This window comes from Cnephaeus nilssonii (assembly GCF_951640355.1).
Source record: "Cnephaeus nilssonii genome assembly, chromosome: 20".
NCBI classification, from domain to species: domain Eukaryota; kingdom Metazoa; phylum Chordata; class Mammalia; order Chiroptera; family Vespertilionidae; genus Cnephaeus; species Cnephaeus nilssonii.
The window spans coordinates 35,626,857-35,645,099 of NC_137091.1; the positions used below are offsets into that span (position 1 = coordinate 35,626,857).

The window sequence follows — 18,243 nt, forward strand, 5'->3', positions numbered from 1 at the left end:
TCACAATTCTGCTTATGCACATGCCCTTGCCTTTGAATGCTCTTCTCCATCTTCACTTGGTTACTCTTATGAATACGTTGGGAAGCTCTCTTGATCACAGAGGTGTCTCCTCTGGCCTGATATCTGCATGGGCTTTCCCCATCACAGCCTGACCATTCTGCACTATCACTGTCTGAAGATGGGTCTGTCTACCTCTACTGGACTAAGAACCCCGTGAGGCTGGGCCTGGGGTTGTCTTTGGCACTGTTGTGTTCCCAGCATTGTTCACCTCGAGTCTAGCTCAGAAGGGACCTCAGAAAATGTTACTAAATGAGAGTAGTTTGCCTCTCCCCTCTGTCTCTCCCTGCACGTGTGGCTCTAGCCCAGACTCTCGACTTCAGTGCCTCAGTGTCTCCTCTTCATCAGGGCATCCACTGGCGTGAAGAAAGTTCCTGCTTCAGTCACTGACTGGCTAAAGAGAGCCTGACCCCAGGCCCATCTTAGGATAGACTGCTTCAGGGTGGGGGGAGGTTTCATTAGCCCTTGATCAATGCCCTTGCTATGCTCTAGGGTTATCTAAAGTTCTCTCTTGAGCTGCTGGGCACCCCCTTGGGCTGGCTGGGGTCAAGATTATCCCCTCTCCAAGGAGGCAGCTTCAGTGCAGGGCAGCAGCCTGGGCAGTAGCTCAGGACCTTTATTGACCACATAACTCCTGGGGGAACTAAGAAGGTACCCTCAGGCCCCGCCCCAGCAGCCTCCGGCGAAGTTCTTGACTGAGCAGCTCCCATTCCCTGCGGGCACCCCGCAGCACACTCTGGTTCTCCTGGGCCCTCCGGATCAGGTAGGGGATCACCTCCTCCAGGGAGCCGTAGGGGATGGACTTATACACGGCATAGCCAGCCTGCCCTGCAGGGAGAGTATAAGCAGGATGTGGGCTCCTGTTTGGAAAGAGGCTCCCCTAGGCCCCATCTGAAACAGAGATTTCCAGTTCTGAGAACAGGGCAGACTCAATGAGTTAGACTACATTTCCTACTGGAAAACTAACAATCCTGGAGTTAACATTAAACAAATCTTAAAGGCATTAAAATGCTGCCAAGAGAATAAGGAATGTATTAATCCAAGACTTAAGAGAAAGTGAGAACCAGAGAGGGACAGGATGCACAGGAAGCATTTCTGTCCTGAAGGCAAAATTGAGCTGCTTACTTGATGATGTCACAGAGCCCAAGGGATACAGAAAAGGAGGCCAGAGTCTGACCAGGGTGTAGAGAACTCCCCCACATTCAGCTGGAACACAAAAATGTACACCCTCAGAGTAAGTGTTCCCTCCACTCCCGGGGAGTGGCTTTGACCATCAGCAGAGCAGGGAGGAAAACAGAGAAATCCACCTCTGAGAGGTTGTGGCCATGGGTAAGTCCCCTTACACATATGCAGCCTAAATTGCATACCTGGGGTATCTCAAGAAACCTGAAGCTATAAATTTAGGGCACAATGGCAGAGGAAAACCATAATTCTTCTGGTCTCAGTCCCTGGGGAGCAAAGTGGTAAAGGTAACAAAGCACATGGGAAACAAGACAGGGTGATCAAGAACCAGCTAAACAACAGACAGCAGGCACAGAGACAAAGGCCTGCAAGGCCTTAGACATTGCAGTAACAGGTCTCTCTGGGAGGGTCTGGAGACGGGGCCATCTGAAGGCTCTAGAGAGGAGGATGACCAGGCATTGCTTGGAAATGTGAGAGGGGACCTGGCCGAGGAGTGAGGCCTGGGGGCTGGGTGAGGCGTGGTGGTGGTGGCGGGGAATGGGCCATTCACATACCCAATGCCAGGGAGACGTGGTCACACATCCCCAGAAGTTGTCCAAAACAGACAGGCCCATCCGGAGGAATGCCCAGCTCCCACATGCTACAGAAAAGGCCACATCACCAAATCCAGACAGTGGCTGAATCTGAGCTGAAAGTCAGCCATTAGGTACCCACAGGGCTATTCCAGTTCTTTAAATATTAAAATACTTCTAAACTTAATGATAACTAACTAGTGCTCTGAAGTCCCAGAAAGTTCCTTAGTGAGTTTTCTGACACCCTCAGACCTCCCCATGCCCCAGCAAATAAGAGATGATGCCTTGTTCAGCTGGGGCCTACAAGACCTACAGGCATAGCAGGGGTTAAATGTTTCTAATATCCTCCCCAGAATTCCTCTGAACCTACGGTCCCCACACTGCTCCTCCCCTTGGCTCTCCTTCCTCACCTATAGCCCAGGGGCCATAGCGGCCTCTACCCATCCCTGGCATTTGAGTGAGGGAGAGGAAGGGAGGGGCCCACCTCCTACCTTTTGGTTGCCTGGTGAACAGATTCCTCATTGTGGGAAGCCACCATGAGGTGGCACATGGGGCCACGGTGGGACACATGAGTCAGCATCAGCTCCAGACAGCGTCTGTAACTGAAGAGAGTTGCTCCGTTCAGCTACGGTACCAGGTGAGCAAGGGTCAGGCCTCAGGGACTGGGCATTTCTGTTCTTGGGACATGGGGTGCCTAAGAGCAAGGACTCTGGAGTCACAAAACACCCCACTTCCACCTGGACTGGCTGCAAGGAACGTTCCTTCCCAGAGCATTTTCCTCTCTTGTCACTATGTGAGGTCACCTAACAGTGATGCCGTGAGGATGGAGGGCGATGACGGTGTACAAAAGGCCTTTGTCACAATGGCAGTCTCACCACAAAGGGCCACATCACATGCAGAAGACGATGTTTCCTTAAGGCCATTCACTGCAGCATTGTCTACAGAACAAGACCAGCACCAACCCAAGCGTCTGTAAGTATGGGACTGGCTAGATGAACAACGGCACAGAGGATGGCCATGTCGCTGTAGAAAGAACAGGGACATCTGGGTACAGAAGGGTGAAAAGACTGGAAAACGCTTTCTGAGCTGCCGTGGGCCAGGTGCCACCTTGTGGCCTTCCTGGGCCGTTTTCCATCGCCTTCCAAATCTGTTCGTCTTCCCTGCCCCTCTGGATGCTGACTTTGGTGTTCTGCATCACCCATGGAGTCACGGGCAGAAGCTCAGAGGTGAGAGGAAAGAGAACTCAGGCGTTTTGTCCCTTAGCCCCCTCCCTGCTCTCCCCTAACTGTCCTATGTTGGCCACATCTCCTCCAGCGTGGCTCTCCTTCCCCACCTATAGCTCCGGGGCCATAATGGCTTCCCACTTTTGTGGGTTCCTAGGTGCTTCAACATTCCCTGTGGGTTCTTCCAACCTTGCCCGCACTCCATTAATTTAGTTTCTTCACTAAGTCTCCTTGCCTGACACACATCTATTCATTCATCTCACTCTCAAATCAACTCTGTGAGGCAGATGTTCTGATTACCCCCCATTTTACAGAGGGAGAGACGGAAGGCGAAAGAGGTTAAGTCTCTTGTCCCCAGGTCACACAGCTGGAAATGGCCAAGTAGGTGTCCTATAGGACCCAAAGGCTCAGCCTCCCCAATCAGTATGGAACCCAGGCTGTCTGATGCTCCAAGGCTTGGGCTCATTATTACTGGACTGTTTTGCCTTTAAAAAAAATTAAAATTTTATTGTTGCAAGTGTTACATATGCCCCCTTTATTCCCCCATTGACCCCTTCTAGCCCGCCCTACCCCCACCCCAGGTCTTCACCACCCTATTGTCTGTGCCTAGGGGTTATGCATACATGATCTTTGATTTATCTCTTCCCACCCACCCACCCTCTGAGATTCTGCAGTCTATTCCACGCTTCTAAGTCTCTGGATCTATTTTGTTCATCTGTTTATTTTGCTTATTAGATTCCACATATGAATGAGCTCATGTGATACTTGTCTTTCTCTGACTGTCTTATTTCACTTAGCATAATACTCTCCAGGTCCCTCCATGCTGTCTCAAAGGGTAAGAGAGCCTTCTTTTTTTTATACCTGCATACTATTCCACGGTGTAAATGTACCACAGCTTTTTTACCCAATAATCTACTGATGGCCACTTAGCTATTGTAAGTTGGTGCTATAAACATAGGGGTGCATACATTCTTTCTGACTGGTGTTTTGGGTTTCTTGGGATATATTCCTAGAAGCGGGATCACTGGGTCAAATGGCAGTTCCATATTTAATTTTTTAAAAATATTTTTATTGATTTCAGGGAGGAAGGGAGAGGGAGAGAGAGAAACATCAATGATGAGAAAGAATCATTGATCGGCTGCCTCCTGCACGCCCCCTACTGGGATCGAGCCCACAATTCAGGCATGTGCCCTGACTGGAATAGAACAAAGGACCCTTTGGTCCACAGGCTGATGCTCTATCCACTGAGCCAAACTGGCCAGGGCCCATATTTAATTTTTTAAAATATTTTTTTATTGATTTCAGAGAGGAAGGGAGAGGGAGAGAGAGATAGAAACATCAGTGATGAGAGAGAATAGTTGATCAGCTGCCTCCTGCAAGTCCCACACTGGGAATCAAGCCCACAATCCGGGCATGTGCCCTGATCAGGAATCAAACCATGACCTCTTGGTTCATAGGTCGACATTCAACCACTGAACCACGCTGCCAGGATGTATTTAATTATTTGAGGAAACTCCATACTGTTTTCCATAATGGCTGCACCAGTCTACATTCCCACCGGCAGTGTACTAGGGTTCCCTTTTCTCCACATCCTCGCCAGCACTTGTCATTTGTTGATGGTAGCCATTCTGACAGGTGTGAGGTGATATCTCATTGTCATTTTAAATATTTTTTTATTGACTTGAGCATTTTTTTCATATGTCTCTTGGCCATCTGTGTGTCTGCTTTGGAGAAGTGTCTATTTAGGTCCTTTGCATATATATATATATATATATATATATATATATATATATATATATACATATACATATATATATATATATATATATATATATATATGTATTTATACACACACACACACACACACACACACACACACACATATATATATTTTACTAGAGGCCTGGTGCACAAGTTTGTGCACTCGGGGGCGGGGGGAGTGTCCCTCAGCCTGGCCTGCGCCCTCTCGCAGTCCAGGAGCCCTCAGAGGATGTCTGACAGTCAGACAACCTTAGCACTGCCTGCGGAGGTGGGGGAGGCTCTTGCCACCGCTGCTGCGCTCACCAGCCGTGAGCTCTGGCTGAGTGGTGCTCCCCCTGTGGGAGCGCACTGACCACCAGGGGGCAGCTCCTGCGTTAAGCATCTGCCCCCTGGTGGTTAGTGCATGTCATAGTGACCGGTCATTCCGCCTTTTGGTCGATTTGCATATTAGCCTTTTATTATATAGGATTGACTTCAGAGAGGAAGGGAGAGAGAGATAGAAACATCAATGATGAGAGGGAATCACTGATTGGCTGCCTCCTGCATGCTCCCTACTGGGGACTGAGCTCACAGGCTGGGCATGTGCCCTTGACTGAAAGTGAACTCAGGACCTCAGGCTGACACTCTATCAACTAAGCCAAACCGGCTAGGGCATGCTATTTTCTTAAACTGGATTGTTTTCCTGTTGTTGAGTTCCTTATATATTTTGGATATTAACTTTATCAGATGTATCATTGACAAATATGTTCTCCCATACAGTGGGCTCAGTACTATGTTGCATAAGAGTGGTGAAAGCAGACATCTCTTTCTTGTTCCTGTTCTTAGGGAAATGGTTTTAGTTTGTGCCCATTGAATATGATGTTGCCTGTAAATTTGTCATATATGGCCTTTATTAAGTTGAGATATACTCCCTTCTCACTTTGCCGAGAGTTTTTATCAAAAATGGGTTTTTGCATTTTGTTGAATGCTTTTTTTGCATCTATTGATATGATCATATGATTTTTGTCTTTCAATTTATTTATGTGATATATCACATTTATTGACTTATGAATATTGTACCAGCCTTGCATCCCCAAAATAAATCCCACTTGGTCATGGTATATGATATTTTTAATATATTGCTGGATCAATTTGCTAATATTTTGTTGAGGATTTTAGCATCTATGTTCATCAGGGATATTAGCCTGTAATTTTCTTTCTTTGTAGTGTCTTTATCTGGTTTTGGAATTAGGATAATGCTGGCTTCATAAAAACATCTTGAAAGTGTTCCTTCCTCTTGGATATTTTGGAATAGTTTGAGGAGGATAGGTGTTAGTTCTTTTTTGAATGTTTGGTAAAACTCCCCTGTGAAGCTGTCTGGACCATGGCTTTTGTTTGCTAGGATTTTTTGATTACTGCTTCTATTTTATCCATTGTTATTAGCCTGTTCAGGTTTTCTGATTCCTCCTGATTCAGTTTTGGGAGACTATTTTTTAGGAATTTGTCCATTTCAACCATATTGTCCAACTTGTTGCTATATAGTTGTTCATATTATTTTCTTATAATCCCTTGTTTTTCTTTGGTGTCAGTTGTTACTTCTCTGCTTTTGTTTCTGATTTTATTTATTTAGGTCCTCTCACTTATTTCAGTCAGTGTATGCTTAATTTCTGACTGATCCTTTTTCTTTTTCTTTTTTTTTACATTCTCACTAATATCCTTGAAAGTTTCACTAAGTCCCTTGGAGGTTTCCAGAAGATTCTTGAGTAATCTTATAACTGTGGTTTTAAACTCTATATCCAGTAGTTTGCTTTCTTCCATCCCTTTCATTTGTGACATGTTTCTTTGTCTCCGCATTTTGGCTGCTTCCCTGTGTTTGTTTCTATGTATTGGGTAGCTACTAAGTCTCCTTGAGTTGATAGAGTGGCTTTGTGTAGTAGGTGTCCTACAGGACCCAGTGGCTCAGCCTCCCCAATCACCTGAGGTGCATCCTTTTGTGGGCTGTGTGCACAATCTTGTAGTTGAGCCTTGAATGCTGTTGGTGTCACTGGGAGGAATTGACCTCCAGGCCAATTGGCTGTGGGGACCAGCTGTGAGTACAGTGGGAAAGCTGCTGTGCAGGAGACACCCTTATGGAGCAGGACTTGCTTCAATGGTGCTTTGGTGCTCACTGAGTCTGCCCCTTGAGTGTGTTGCGTATGGATGTGTAGAGGTGTAATCTGGTATGGTCTCACACTGACCAGTGGGTATCCTGGCTCTTGGGTCTCCAGGGAGGTGCAAAGTCAGCCACTGCCTGGGGCCATCCAGCAGGAGCTACAGAGAGATTTGAAGATTCCTCCTCTTTGTATCAGGTTTGGAAGTGTCCAGATGAGGCCCGGCTGTGAAGCAAGGCAGGCTGGTGCTGGTGCCAAGTCTTGGGCCTTTTATTGATAGGTTTGGGGCTCCCTAACCCAGCTGCAGCTTGTTTGACAGGTTTTTAGCCTGCAAAAGGACAGGCCATTCATATGCAAAAGCTGCTGCACACAGCTTGGGTGGGGTTGTAAATTGGGTCAGGCAGGGTCTCAGGGAATCACCAGGGCGGAGCAAACAGAAATGGCTGCCAGTCAGTCCTGCACTGGGGAGGTCCCAGTAACAATGACAGCTGCAAGCACCTCTGTCTGGAAGAAAGCCATCCCTGAGTTCCTGCCCTGATGCCAGACAGTCCAGTTTCTCCTCGTATGTGTCTGGGTCCCCTAGAGCCTCATTTTTTTGTTTGTTTGTTTTGTTTCTTTCTTGATCTTATTGGTAACCCATTCATTGTTTAATAACATGATATTTAGCATCCATGTGTCTGAATATTTTTGAGTGTTTTTACAGTAGTTTATTTCTAATTTCATTCCATTGTGGTCTGAGAAGGTGCTTGATATGATTTCAATCTTCTTGAACTTGTAGATACTTGTTTTGTGTCTTAACATGAGGTCTACCTTTGAGAATGACCCATGTGCACTTGAGAAGACTGTATATTCTGCAGCTTTGGGGTGAAATGTTCTATAAAGTCAATTAAATCCATCTGATCCAGTGTGTCATTTTGAGTCACTATTTCTTTGTTAATTGTTTTCTGGAAGATCTATCCAGTGACATCAAAGGGCTGTTTAAGTTCCCTACTATGACTGTATTGCTGTTGACCTCTCCCTTAAAGTCCTCTAGAAGTTGTTGTTGTTTTTTTAAAAATATATTTGGGTGCTCCTATATTGGGTGCATATATGTTTACAAGGTTATATTCTCTCATTGGATCAATCCCTTTAGTATTATGTAGTAACCTTTGTTGTCTCTTGTGATGGCCTTCATTTTGAAGTTTATTTTGTTAGATATGAGTATTGCTATCCCAGCTTTTTATTTTTTTCATTTCCATTTACATGGAAAAAAGTTTTTCATCTCTTCACTCTCATCTTGTGTGAGTCTTTTGTTCTGAGGTGGGTCTCTTGTAGACAAAATATAATTGGGTCATGTTTTTGTATTCCATTCAGCTACCCTATGTCTTGATTGGAGCATTTAATCCATTTACATTTAAGGTTATTTTTGGTAAGTATTTATTGCCATTTTCATTCTTTATGCCTATTTTCTCTCTTTCTCTCTGATTCTTCTCATTACAGCAGTCCCTTTAGCATTTCTTGCAGTGCTAGTTTGATGGTGATAAACTCCATTAGTTTTTGTTTTTGTTTTTGTCTGGGAAGCTCTTTATTTCACCATCTATTTTGAATGATAGCCTTGGTGGACATGATAATCTTGGTTTCAAATTCTTGCTTTTCATTACCTTGAGTACTTCATGCCATTTCCTTCTGACCTGTAGAATTTCTGATGATCAATCAGCTGGAAGCCTTATGAGAGCTCTTTTATAGGTAACAGTTTGCTTTTCTTTTGCTGCCTTTAAGAATTTCTATTTGTTTTTAATTTTTGGCATTCTAATTATGATGTATCTGAGTGTGGGCCAGTTCGGGTTCTTCTTACTTGCGACTCCCTGTGCCTCCTGAACTTGTGTGACTTTTTCTTTCAGCAGGTTAGGGAAGTTTTCTGCCATTATTTCTTCAAACACGTTATCTATCCTTTTCTCACTTTCTTTGCATTCTGGCATTCCAATAATAAGAATATTGTTACATTTCATGTTGTCCCATATCTCCATTAACTTGTCCTCCTGTTTTTTAATTGTTTTTTTCTTTTTGGTTCTCTGAGTGATTTTTTTCTACCCTATCTTCTAATTTACTGATTCGATCCTCAGCTTCCTCTAATCTGCTGTGTATTCCTTCCTATGTGCTCTTCAGTAGTGCTATGTCATTCTTTATTTTCAACTGGTCTTTTTTCATAGTTACCGTATCTTTTCTCATGCTACTGAGCATCTTTGCCACCATTATTCTGAACTCTATATCAGATAAATTTCTTATCACCATTTCATTTATATCTTCTTCTGGAGAATCTTGTTCTTTCATTCGGGGCTTGTTTTTGTCTCTCCATTTTGGCTGCCCATTTGGGTTTTTGTCTGTGTATTAGGTAGGTCTGCTAAGACTCCCAATCTCTAGTGCAAGACAACCTCAAACACTGTCTGTGACTGTCCCTCAGTACTGTTTGGAGCTGCCAGCAAGCCCCAGCTTGTAGCTCCCTCTGCTGGGGCTGGGTGTCTTCAGAAAGGACCAAGATGTGCACCAGGGTCTGCTTTTCCTAACCCCAAGCCCAAAAGGAGATCAGGCAAAGACTCAAAGGCTCTAGAAATCCTCCTCTGCCAGCAGTCAGATTGTTATCAGCCTTTATTGGCATCAGGCTATTGACCTCAGGGTGGAGCGAGAGTTCTTCCAATAGGGTGTGTTGACTGCCTTTCCCCCAGGCAAAAATCACCTGCATAGCAAAGGTCCGCTGGAGAAAGATGTCCTCCACAGCACGATATAATGACTCATCATATGACTCAACATAGGAAACTGAGTTGGCTGCCCTCCGAGCTTCAACCCCAGAGCCCCCAACCCTGGACTCTCCTCACACAGCTCCAGTCCACTCTGCCCTCCCTCTGCTGGAGCTCAAGGTGAGTGGCTGCAAACGAAAATTTGTGCATTGGCCCTTTAAAATGGTGCCTCCATTTCCAGCCATCTCTGCCTAGCAGACAGCAACCCTGCTGCTTTTCATAGACAGGTGTTATGTGGGCACCTTTCTCAGTTCTGGTGCTCTGGGCTGGGGAGCCCAGCTTGAAGTTTAGATCTCAGAGTTCTCAGTGGGAACCCCCTACAGCTGAGATATTCCTCTGGGACTTCAGCTGCTGTCTGTGGGAGCCCAGCCACCCCTTTCGAGCCTCTGCACTTCCTACCAGTCTCTGTGTGTTCTCCACTTTCCGTCCTTGGTTACCAGGGTTCTCTCCAGCTAGTCTTCAGTTGATTTTTCAGGATGGTTTTTCTGTATTTTAGTTGTACTTCCAGTTTGGTCCTGGGGGAGCATCAGTGTAGCTTCCACTTACTCTGTCACCATTTTAAATCTAGACTATTTTGCCTTTAACATATGCAGTTGAGTGGAAAAGCCAGGAGCAATATGTAACACTAGAAGCCCGGTGCACGAAATTCGTGCACGGCAGGGGGTTGTCCCTTAGCCCAGCCTGTACCCTCTCCAATCTGGGACATCCCTCTCACAATTCAGGACTGCTGGCTCCCAACTGCTTGCCTGCCTGCCTTCCTGATTGCCCCTAACTGCTTCTGCCTGCCAGCCTGATCACCCCCTAACCACTCTGCTGCCAGCCTGGTTGATGCTTAACTGCTCCCCTGACAGCCTGTTTGCCCCCAACTTCCCTCCTCTGCCAGCCTGGTCACCCCTAACTGCCCTCTCCTGCAGGGTTGATCACCTCCAACTGCCCTCCCTTGCAAGCCTGGTCCCTCTCAACTGCCCTCCCTGGCAGGCCTGGTCCCTCACAACTGCCCTCCCTTGCAGGCCGGGTGCCTCCCAACTGCCCTCTCCTGCTGGCCATCTTGTGGTGGCCATCTTGTGTCCACATGGGGGCAGGATCTTTGACCACATGGGGGCAGCTATATTGTGTGTTGCAGTGATGATCAATCTGCATATTACTCTTTTATTAGGATAGAGGCCTGGTACAGGGGTGGGGGCCAGCTGATTTGCCCTGAAGGGTGTCACAGATAAGGGTGGGGGTTCCCTTGGGGTGTGGGGCGGCCTGAGCGAGGGGCCTGTGGTGGTTTGCAGGCCGGCCACGCCCCCTGGCAACCCAAGGGGAGGCCCTGGTATCTGGAATTTATTTTCCTTCTACAATTGAAACTTTGTAGCCTGGAGCGGAGCCAAGCCTGGGGCTCCAGCAGCCATTTCTGTGGCAGTTAATTCACCTTCTACAATTGAAACTTTGTAGCCTTAAGCGGGTGGGCCCGGCCAGGGTGTGTGGAAAGCTTTGCTTCCCCTGTTGCCACCAGCAACCCTGGCCTGCTCTCTCAAGCTCCATTCTGCCGCCATTTGTTTGAATTTGTTTACCTTCTATAATTGAAACTTTGTAGCTTGAGTGGAGGCTTAGGCCTGCAACGGCTATGGAAAGCTTGGCTTGCTCTGTTACCTGGGAAACCTTGCTCTCTGTGGCTGTAGCCATCTTGGATTGGGGTTAATTTGCATACTCGCCCTGATTGGTTGGTGGGCGTGGCTTGGCTGGTGGGCATGGCTTATGTAGCGGAGTGACGGTTAATTTGCATATTACCATTTTATTAGAGAGGATGATGCCTTTTGCAATACAAAAACATTTGTGCTTGCCTCTGTATGTATAAAGGAATTTAGGAAACACATGTAAGAAACTAACTAAAGGGGTTACCTGTGGGGTTCAGGGAGACTTAATGATTAGATGTGGATTTGTGTCAAAATGAGATATGTCAGTGTATTCATTTTCATATCATTTTGATTTTTGAATCATGTGAATTTATTAATTATTCAAAATCTATATTAAAACATGAATGGTACCATGCTATAGAAGATGTGCAGAAATTGAAACAGGTGCTGGTATGAATGTAAAATGGTGCAGGACTGTGGAACACCATCTAGCAGTTCCTCAAAATTTAAACATGGAGTTACCATGTGATCCTGCAATCCACGCCCAGATAACTGAACTTTTGGGAGAGTTGAAAATGTGTGTTTACACAAAAATGTGTACATGAATGTTCACAGCAGCACTATTCACAACAGTAAAAAGGTGGAAACAATTAAAATATCCATCAACTGATGAATGGATAAATGAAATGAAGTCCATTGATACAATGGAATATGACTTAGTCATAAAAAGGAATGAAGCACAGATATGTACTACAACATGGTTGAACCCTGAAAACATGCTGAGTGAAATAAGCCAGATACAAAGGTCACATATTGCATGATACTATTTATATGAAATGTTCAGAATAGGCAAATCCATAGAGACTTTAAAAAGACTAGTGGTTGCCAGGGGTTGAGGGGAAGAGGGAATGAGGAGTGACTGCTAATGAATGGAAATAGCATTTCTTTTTTACGTAATAAAAATGTTCTGTAATTAGATAGTGACAATGGTGGCACAACCATGTGAATATACGAAAGTCTACTGAATTAATTGTACACTTTTGAATGGTGAGTTTTATGGTATGGGAATTATATGGTACGTGGCTAGAAACACTCACTGGCCCTGGGTTCCAAGGATGGATTGTCCCCTTGCCCTGAAATCTTGCATAAGTCCCTGCAGTTGTACAAACTTCTCCTTGATCCATTGTGAACTGGAGTCAGACTTTGAAAGCTCCTTGAGGACAGGACCTAGGGTCACCTTGATTGCTACTGAGACCAGGGCCTGATCTAAATCAGGTGATCAGCAAGTATGTGTTGAAGAAATAAAGTCCTTCTTCCCAGCCATGGGGTGGGGAGGGCCAATGAGCTCGCCCACGTCTTGCCCCAATACAGGTGGATATGTGATGGGTAAGAACGTGGGTTCTACAGCCAGTCTGCCTGGGCTCAAGTCTTGGCCCTACCACTTCTCAGAGCCTCCGTTTCATCCTCTGTGCAATGGGGATGATAGTAACAGTACTTACTGCTTGGAGTTGTTTGTTTATTCACTCAGCAGACCTGTACTGAGTGAGCACCACCATGTATCAGACACAGTTTTAAGCACTGAAGGTTCAGAAGTGAACAAATCAGAAAACCCTGCCCTCCCGGGCCCACACACTAGTGGGGGAGACAGACAATGCGCAATTTAGTATGAAACTGTATAGAACCTTAACTACTGGCAAGTGATCAAGAGAAAAATAAATCCAGGAAGAGAGTGGGTGAGGAGAATCTAGTTTTTGATAGGTGCGACAGGGAAGGTCCCCCAAGAAGGTACCAGTACACAAAGACCTGAGGAGGTGAGGGATGGTGCCATGCAGCTGTCTGGAGGGAGAGCATTCTAGGCAGTGGGACAGGAAGTACAAAGGCCCTGGGGATCATCAAGGAGTGCAGTGGGTGAGGGGAAGGATGGAAAGAAAAGTTAGAGAGGTGACAGTGACCAGATCATGTGGGGCCTTGTGGGGTTCTGCAAGGATCTGGGGTTTACTGAGGGTGCAATGGGATCCAAGGGAGGACAAAGGTGGGAAGTGATGGTATCCTAGACCAGGAAGAGGGAGGAATGTGTAGACACATACAGGACGCTCAGCATCATGGGGAGTGAGCGCTAAAGGTGAGATGTTATTCCTACCTCTGACTGGTAGCCTCATAGTCAGGCTGAGTGGGATCGTTGGTGCCTTGAAGCTGGGCCACACCTCTCTCCTTGTCCAGATATGCCCCTCGTACCAACTTCACCCCGAAGGCCAGGCCAGCCCTGTCTGCAGCCTCAGCATCCCGCCTCAGCCGCTCGTAAGTATCCTGGCAGAGCAGAAGGGCCTCTTCAGATCAGGAGGCTGGAACCCAGGCCCAAATTTCCCCGGAACCCATCACACACCTTCAGATAGGCCTGGTAAGTGTTCCACACCCAGGGCCCACTCTCCCTGGATTTGTTCCAACGCAAGGCCAGGGCAGCCACCAGCAGAGAGAGAGCAGGATTCAATGAGGTGTACTCAGCATCCACCAGGAGCCTCACGTGTTGGGCCTGGGCGTGCTGAGGGCGAAAAAGACTGTGGTTAGAGCCCCAGGGGTGCCCAGCGGGTGCAGCAGAGCCAGGCCACACAGCAGAAGGCAGTACCTGTGCTACCCGCTGCAAGCGGCTCAGAGAGGCCCGGAGATGCTGATTTTGCTCGGTGCTGAGGCAGGAGACCTGGAGGTCCTGGGGGAGGGCAGCAGAGAAGGCGAGAGCAGCTCAGGACTTTCTTCCAGGGCATAAATCTCCACCCGCCCTCCCTCCCCGCACCAGGAAGGGAAATATGTTTAGAATTTTTAGAAATCTGAAAAGTTGCTATATCACAGATATACAATTTATTGAAGTGTAATTCAATGGTTAAGAACCCAGAATCTGAGTTTGAATCCTGGTTCTACCTTTGCTGCTTGGCCTTGAGCAAGTCATTTAATCTCCCTGGGCCTCAATTTTCTCCTCTATAAAATGGAGATAATAATAGTAGCTTCCTCATTAAGTTATGTGGATATAAATGGGTTACTAGGTGAGATGTGCCTGGACATAACAAGAACAGGACAGTGCCAGCACATAATAAGCACTGAATACATGACATTATCATAATAATAATAGGTGATGCATTTACTATCTTGTTTATTTACTTTCCACAATGATCCTAGTAGACAGAAGTTATCCCAAGCTCCATTTTTCAGTGAGGAAACAAGCTCGGAGAGAGCAGTGACTGGGAACTGACCGAAGGAAATGCTTAGAGCAGTGGCTAGCTCACAATACATGTCATCGTGTTTCCTCCTATTAGTCTCTTAGGACCTCAGTTTCCTCAAATGAAATGCCAAGGCCTCATTGCAGCCCACTAGGCTCTGCGGCTCTGGCCCCTCCCACTCTCCGCCTCGCTCTCAGCCCTCCAACCACACTGGCCTCCCTGCTGTTGAACATACCAGGTATCTTTCCCACCACAGAGGCTTTGCTCTGGCTGTTCCTTCTGCCTGGAAAACTGTTCCTGCTGAGGTCCACTTACCTCTCCTGCAGATCTTTGTCCCAATATCCCCTTCTCAAAGAGCTTCCCCTGGTGTAAGTTTGCAAGTCCCTATCCGGAGCATCTCTTTCCCCTCCTCAGCCTTATTTGCCCCTCCAATGCTTACTTATACTTCACTTGTTACCTATTGGCGTTGGTTTTCATTATTGTTTCTTACCCACTCCCTGACTAGCGAGCGATGCCTTGAGGGCAGGGAGTTTGTTTGTCTTGGTCTTCTGCTCCTCCACCCCTAGCACAGCACTTGGAACATGGTGGATGGCCAATAAACATTTAGGGAATGGATACATTTGTAAATGTGGAAATCATGACTGCCTCTAACTCAGTCTTGTTATAGGGCTTCAAAAATTAAGCATCAGCCCCTTGCAGTATTGTTTAGGGTAGTGGAGACTTGGAGGTCACCAAGGTGTCCGTCCCAGGAGAGAGAAATCACACAGCTAGAAACAGCCCTTGTAAGCAATAGATTAATGTTCACCAAGACACATGGATGGACCTTAAAGTCCAAGTGCTCAGTGGGAAAAAGTATGAAACAGAATGAAATAGGTAACATAGCACTACTTGTGTACACCTTAAAGGACACAAGGGAACTTTTTGCAATGATGGAAATGTCACATAACTTTTTTTAAAAAAATATATTTTATTGATTTTTTACAGAGAGTAAGGGAGAGGGATAGAAAGCTAGAAACATCGATTAGAGAGAAACATTGACCAGCTGCCTCCTGCACACCCCCTACCGGGGATGTGCCCGCAACCAAGGTACATGCCCTTGACCGGAATCGAACCCGGGACCCTTCAGTCCGCAGGCTGATGCTCTATCCACTGAGCCAAACCGGTTTTGGCAAAATGTCACATAACTTTATAGGGATTTGAATTGCTCAGGTTTGTCTATTTGTAAAAGCTCATCAAAGGGTACCTTTACAAGTTGTGTATTTCATTATATGGAAACTAGAGGCCCAGAGCATGAAATTCTTGCACTGTGGCGGGGGGGGGGCACGTAGTGGGGGGCCTCAACTTGGCCTGCGCCCTCTCTCAGTCCGGGAGCCCTTGGGGGATGGAGTGGGCCTAAACCGTGAGTAAGACATCCTTAGTGCTGTCATGGAGGCGGGAGAGGCTCCCACTACTGCCACTGTGTTCCTCCGTGAGCCCAGCTTCTGGCTGAGCAGCGCTCCCCCTGTGGGAGTGCACTGACCACCAGGGGGAAGCTCCTGCATTAGCATCTGCACCCTGTTGGTCAGTGCGTGTCATAGCAACTGGTCATTCTGCTATTTGGTTGATTTGCATATTAGCCTTTTATTATATAGGATTTTACCTGAAAAGTAATAAAGTACTATAAATAATTATTGAGCTCTAATTGGTAAAAAGCTTTCTGAAGCATTTGGGTGGAAGTGTGCTGATGTGTACAACTTACTTTGAAATGCATCAAAAAATAAGATGGATTGGTGGATGCACAGAGCAATGGATACAGGGACAGATGATTTAAAGCAAGTATAGTTAAATGTTAACAATGGCAGGTATATAGTGTCCACAGTAAAATTCTTTCAACTTTGAAAATTTTCATAATGGAATGTTAGAAAAAATGTCCCCACAGAGTATATACTTGGCAAAATAAAATCACAATAACAAATGTATATATTATATAGGATACAGTGGGTGCCAATGGTAGGCAGGGCAGAAATAGGACATGAAAATAAGAAGGAATGGATGGATGGACGGATAGATGAATGAGTGATTAAATCAAACCCCACTGGTCTAATCATAACTTCCAGCACACACTAGCATAGTTGAGTCTGTTGATATAATACTGATATACCTTCTTCTAGTTGATAGAGACCTGCTGTCTCAACCACTCCTCAGAGCTCAGAGCCCCCAGACCCCTCCCCTAGAGCCCCCATATGATCCATATCCTATCCATTCCAACCATGCCCCAGGACGACAGCCACATTTATTGTGATTGCTCTGAGCCTGGAAAGTAGTGGCAATTAAATAGTTTGAACATCCCACTTGCAGGTGTCTGCTACACCAAGACCAGGGGTCTCTGCTCCTGACATTCCCCATCAACCATTCATTTCCCCCACAGCCTGAGGTCCTTACCTGTCCAGAGTCCATGGCTTCTGCCAGCCTCTCAGGGCTCAGCTCCAAGGAAGCCCCTGGCCTTCTGACCCATGAGGTTAGCTCCTTCTGGAATGGGATGGTAGGTGGGGTGGTGAGGGGGACATGGTGGGCAGCCACACCTTCCTCCCACATCCAGTCAGCTCCTTACACAGAGCCGAGTGCTGGTCAGTGCCGTCACCTTCAGCTGCATGAGGATGTTCCCATTTGGGCCAGGGGTCTCCAGAAGGCTTCGTGACAGGTCCACACACCGCAACATGGCCCTGAGGTTCTCCTCGTACCAGGCCTCGCTGCCCAGCCAGCCCGTGTCAGGTCCTGGAGCAACCAACCCCTCCCACCATCCTCCCAGCCTCCCTGGGCCCTGGCCCCCCACTCAGCCAATCTTTTTAAATCTTGTTATTTTTAATCAAACCTCCCATGACAAGCCAGGACTAGGCACGTATGGGCTGTGATGGCCCATGAGGTGGCTGAGCTTACTCACCCAGTCTTGATAGCTGAGTCTGGCTCCTCCTCTGTGGGCACTGCCAGCAGGGGCCGGAGGCTTAGAGTCTGGAGTTGCTGGACACAGTCTCTCACCTCCTCTGCTGTCTCACCAGCCACAAACTGCCCGTAGATGGATGCTCGCAGAAGCGCGCCCGAGAACCGGGAGCCCAGGAGCCGCTGAGACCAGGCCTGGATCTGGGGTGACAGGGAGCGAGGCTCAATGCCAGGTTCTGGGGAGCCTTTAGGCCCACCCCCCAGGTCACTGCTCACCGCCAGGCCATGGGTGACCAGAGGGGGCCAGGCACACAGCCGCAGCACCAGCAATGCCCGCATCAGTTCTCCAGTACCCTTGAGGTGGAAGGCTCCACCATCAAAGCTCAAGGGCTGCCAGCCCCCAGTTGGGGGGCCAGCCTTGGAGTAGAGCACTGGACAGGTCCGGAGCATCATGAATCTTTCACCACTTCTACACCAGGCAAAGGGGCTTTGGAGGCGGCTGCACTACCAGCTGGGGGCAGTGACTGATTAACCAGGCAGTAGGCAGGGAAAGGCAAATCTTAGGATCCCAAGCTTCTTGGGGGGCAGCTAATTATTAACTGATGGGGACAGAGTTCAGAATAACATGGGTAGGAAAGAAAACCCCTAATGGCGCCTCCAACCCCCTCAGCCCAATAGCTCGCAATTATGTGCTGTCCACCCATGTTGTGGAGCGAACGCGAGTAAAGACCACTGGAGTCCAGACCAAATTAAAATTTAGGAAGCCTTTATTAGCCGGCTGGCCAGCCAAACGGCGACTGC

At 47.1% G+C, this 18,243-nt stretch overlaps 1 protein-coding gene across 1 annotated transcript; it reads right to left on the reverse strand.

The window, feature by feature from the left end:
- Positions 1 to 700: 700 nt before the first annotated feature.
- On the reverse strand, positions 701 to 17,895 carry PRODH2 (proline dehydrogenase 2; the record flags this gene model as incomplete). Its single annotated transcript, XM_079799356.1, has 10 exons — positions 701 to 885; positions 1,794 to 1,879; positions 2,303 to 2,413; positions 13,458 to 13,624; positions 13,701 to 13,856; positions 13,941 to 14,021; positions 16,948 to 17,034; positions 17,117 to 17,255; positions 17,447 to 17,643; positions 17,719 to 17,895. 10 exons carry the CDS (start codon positions 17,893 to 17,895, stop codon positions 701 to 703), a joined length of 1,386 nt encoding a protein of 461 aa, XP_079655482.1.
- Positions 17,896 to 18,243: the final 348 nt, after the last annotated feature.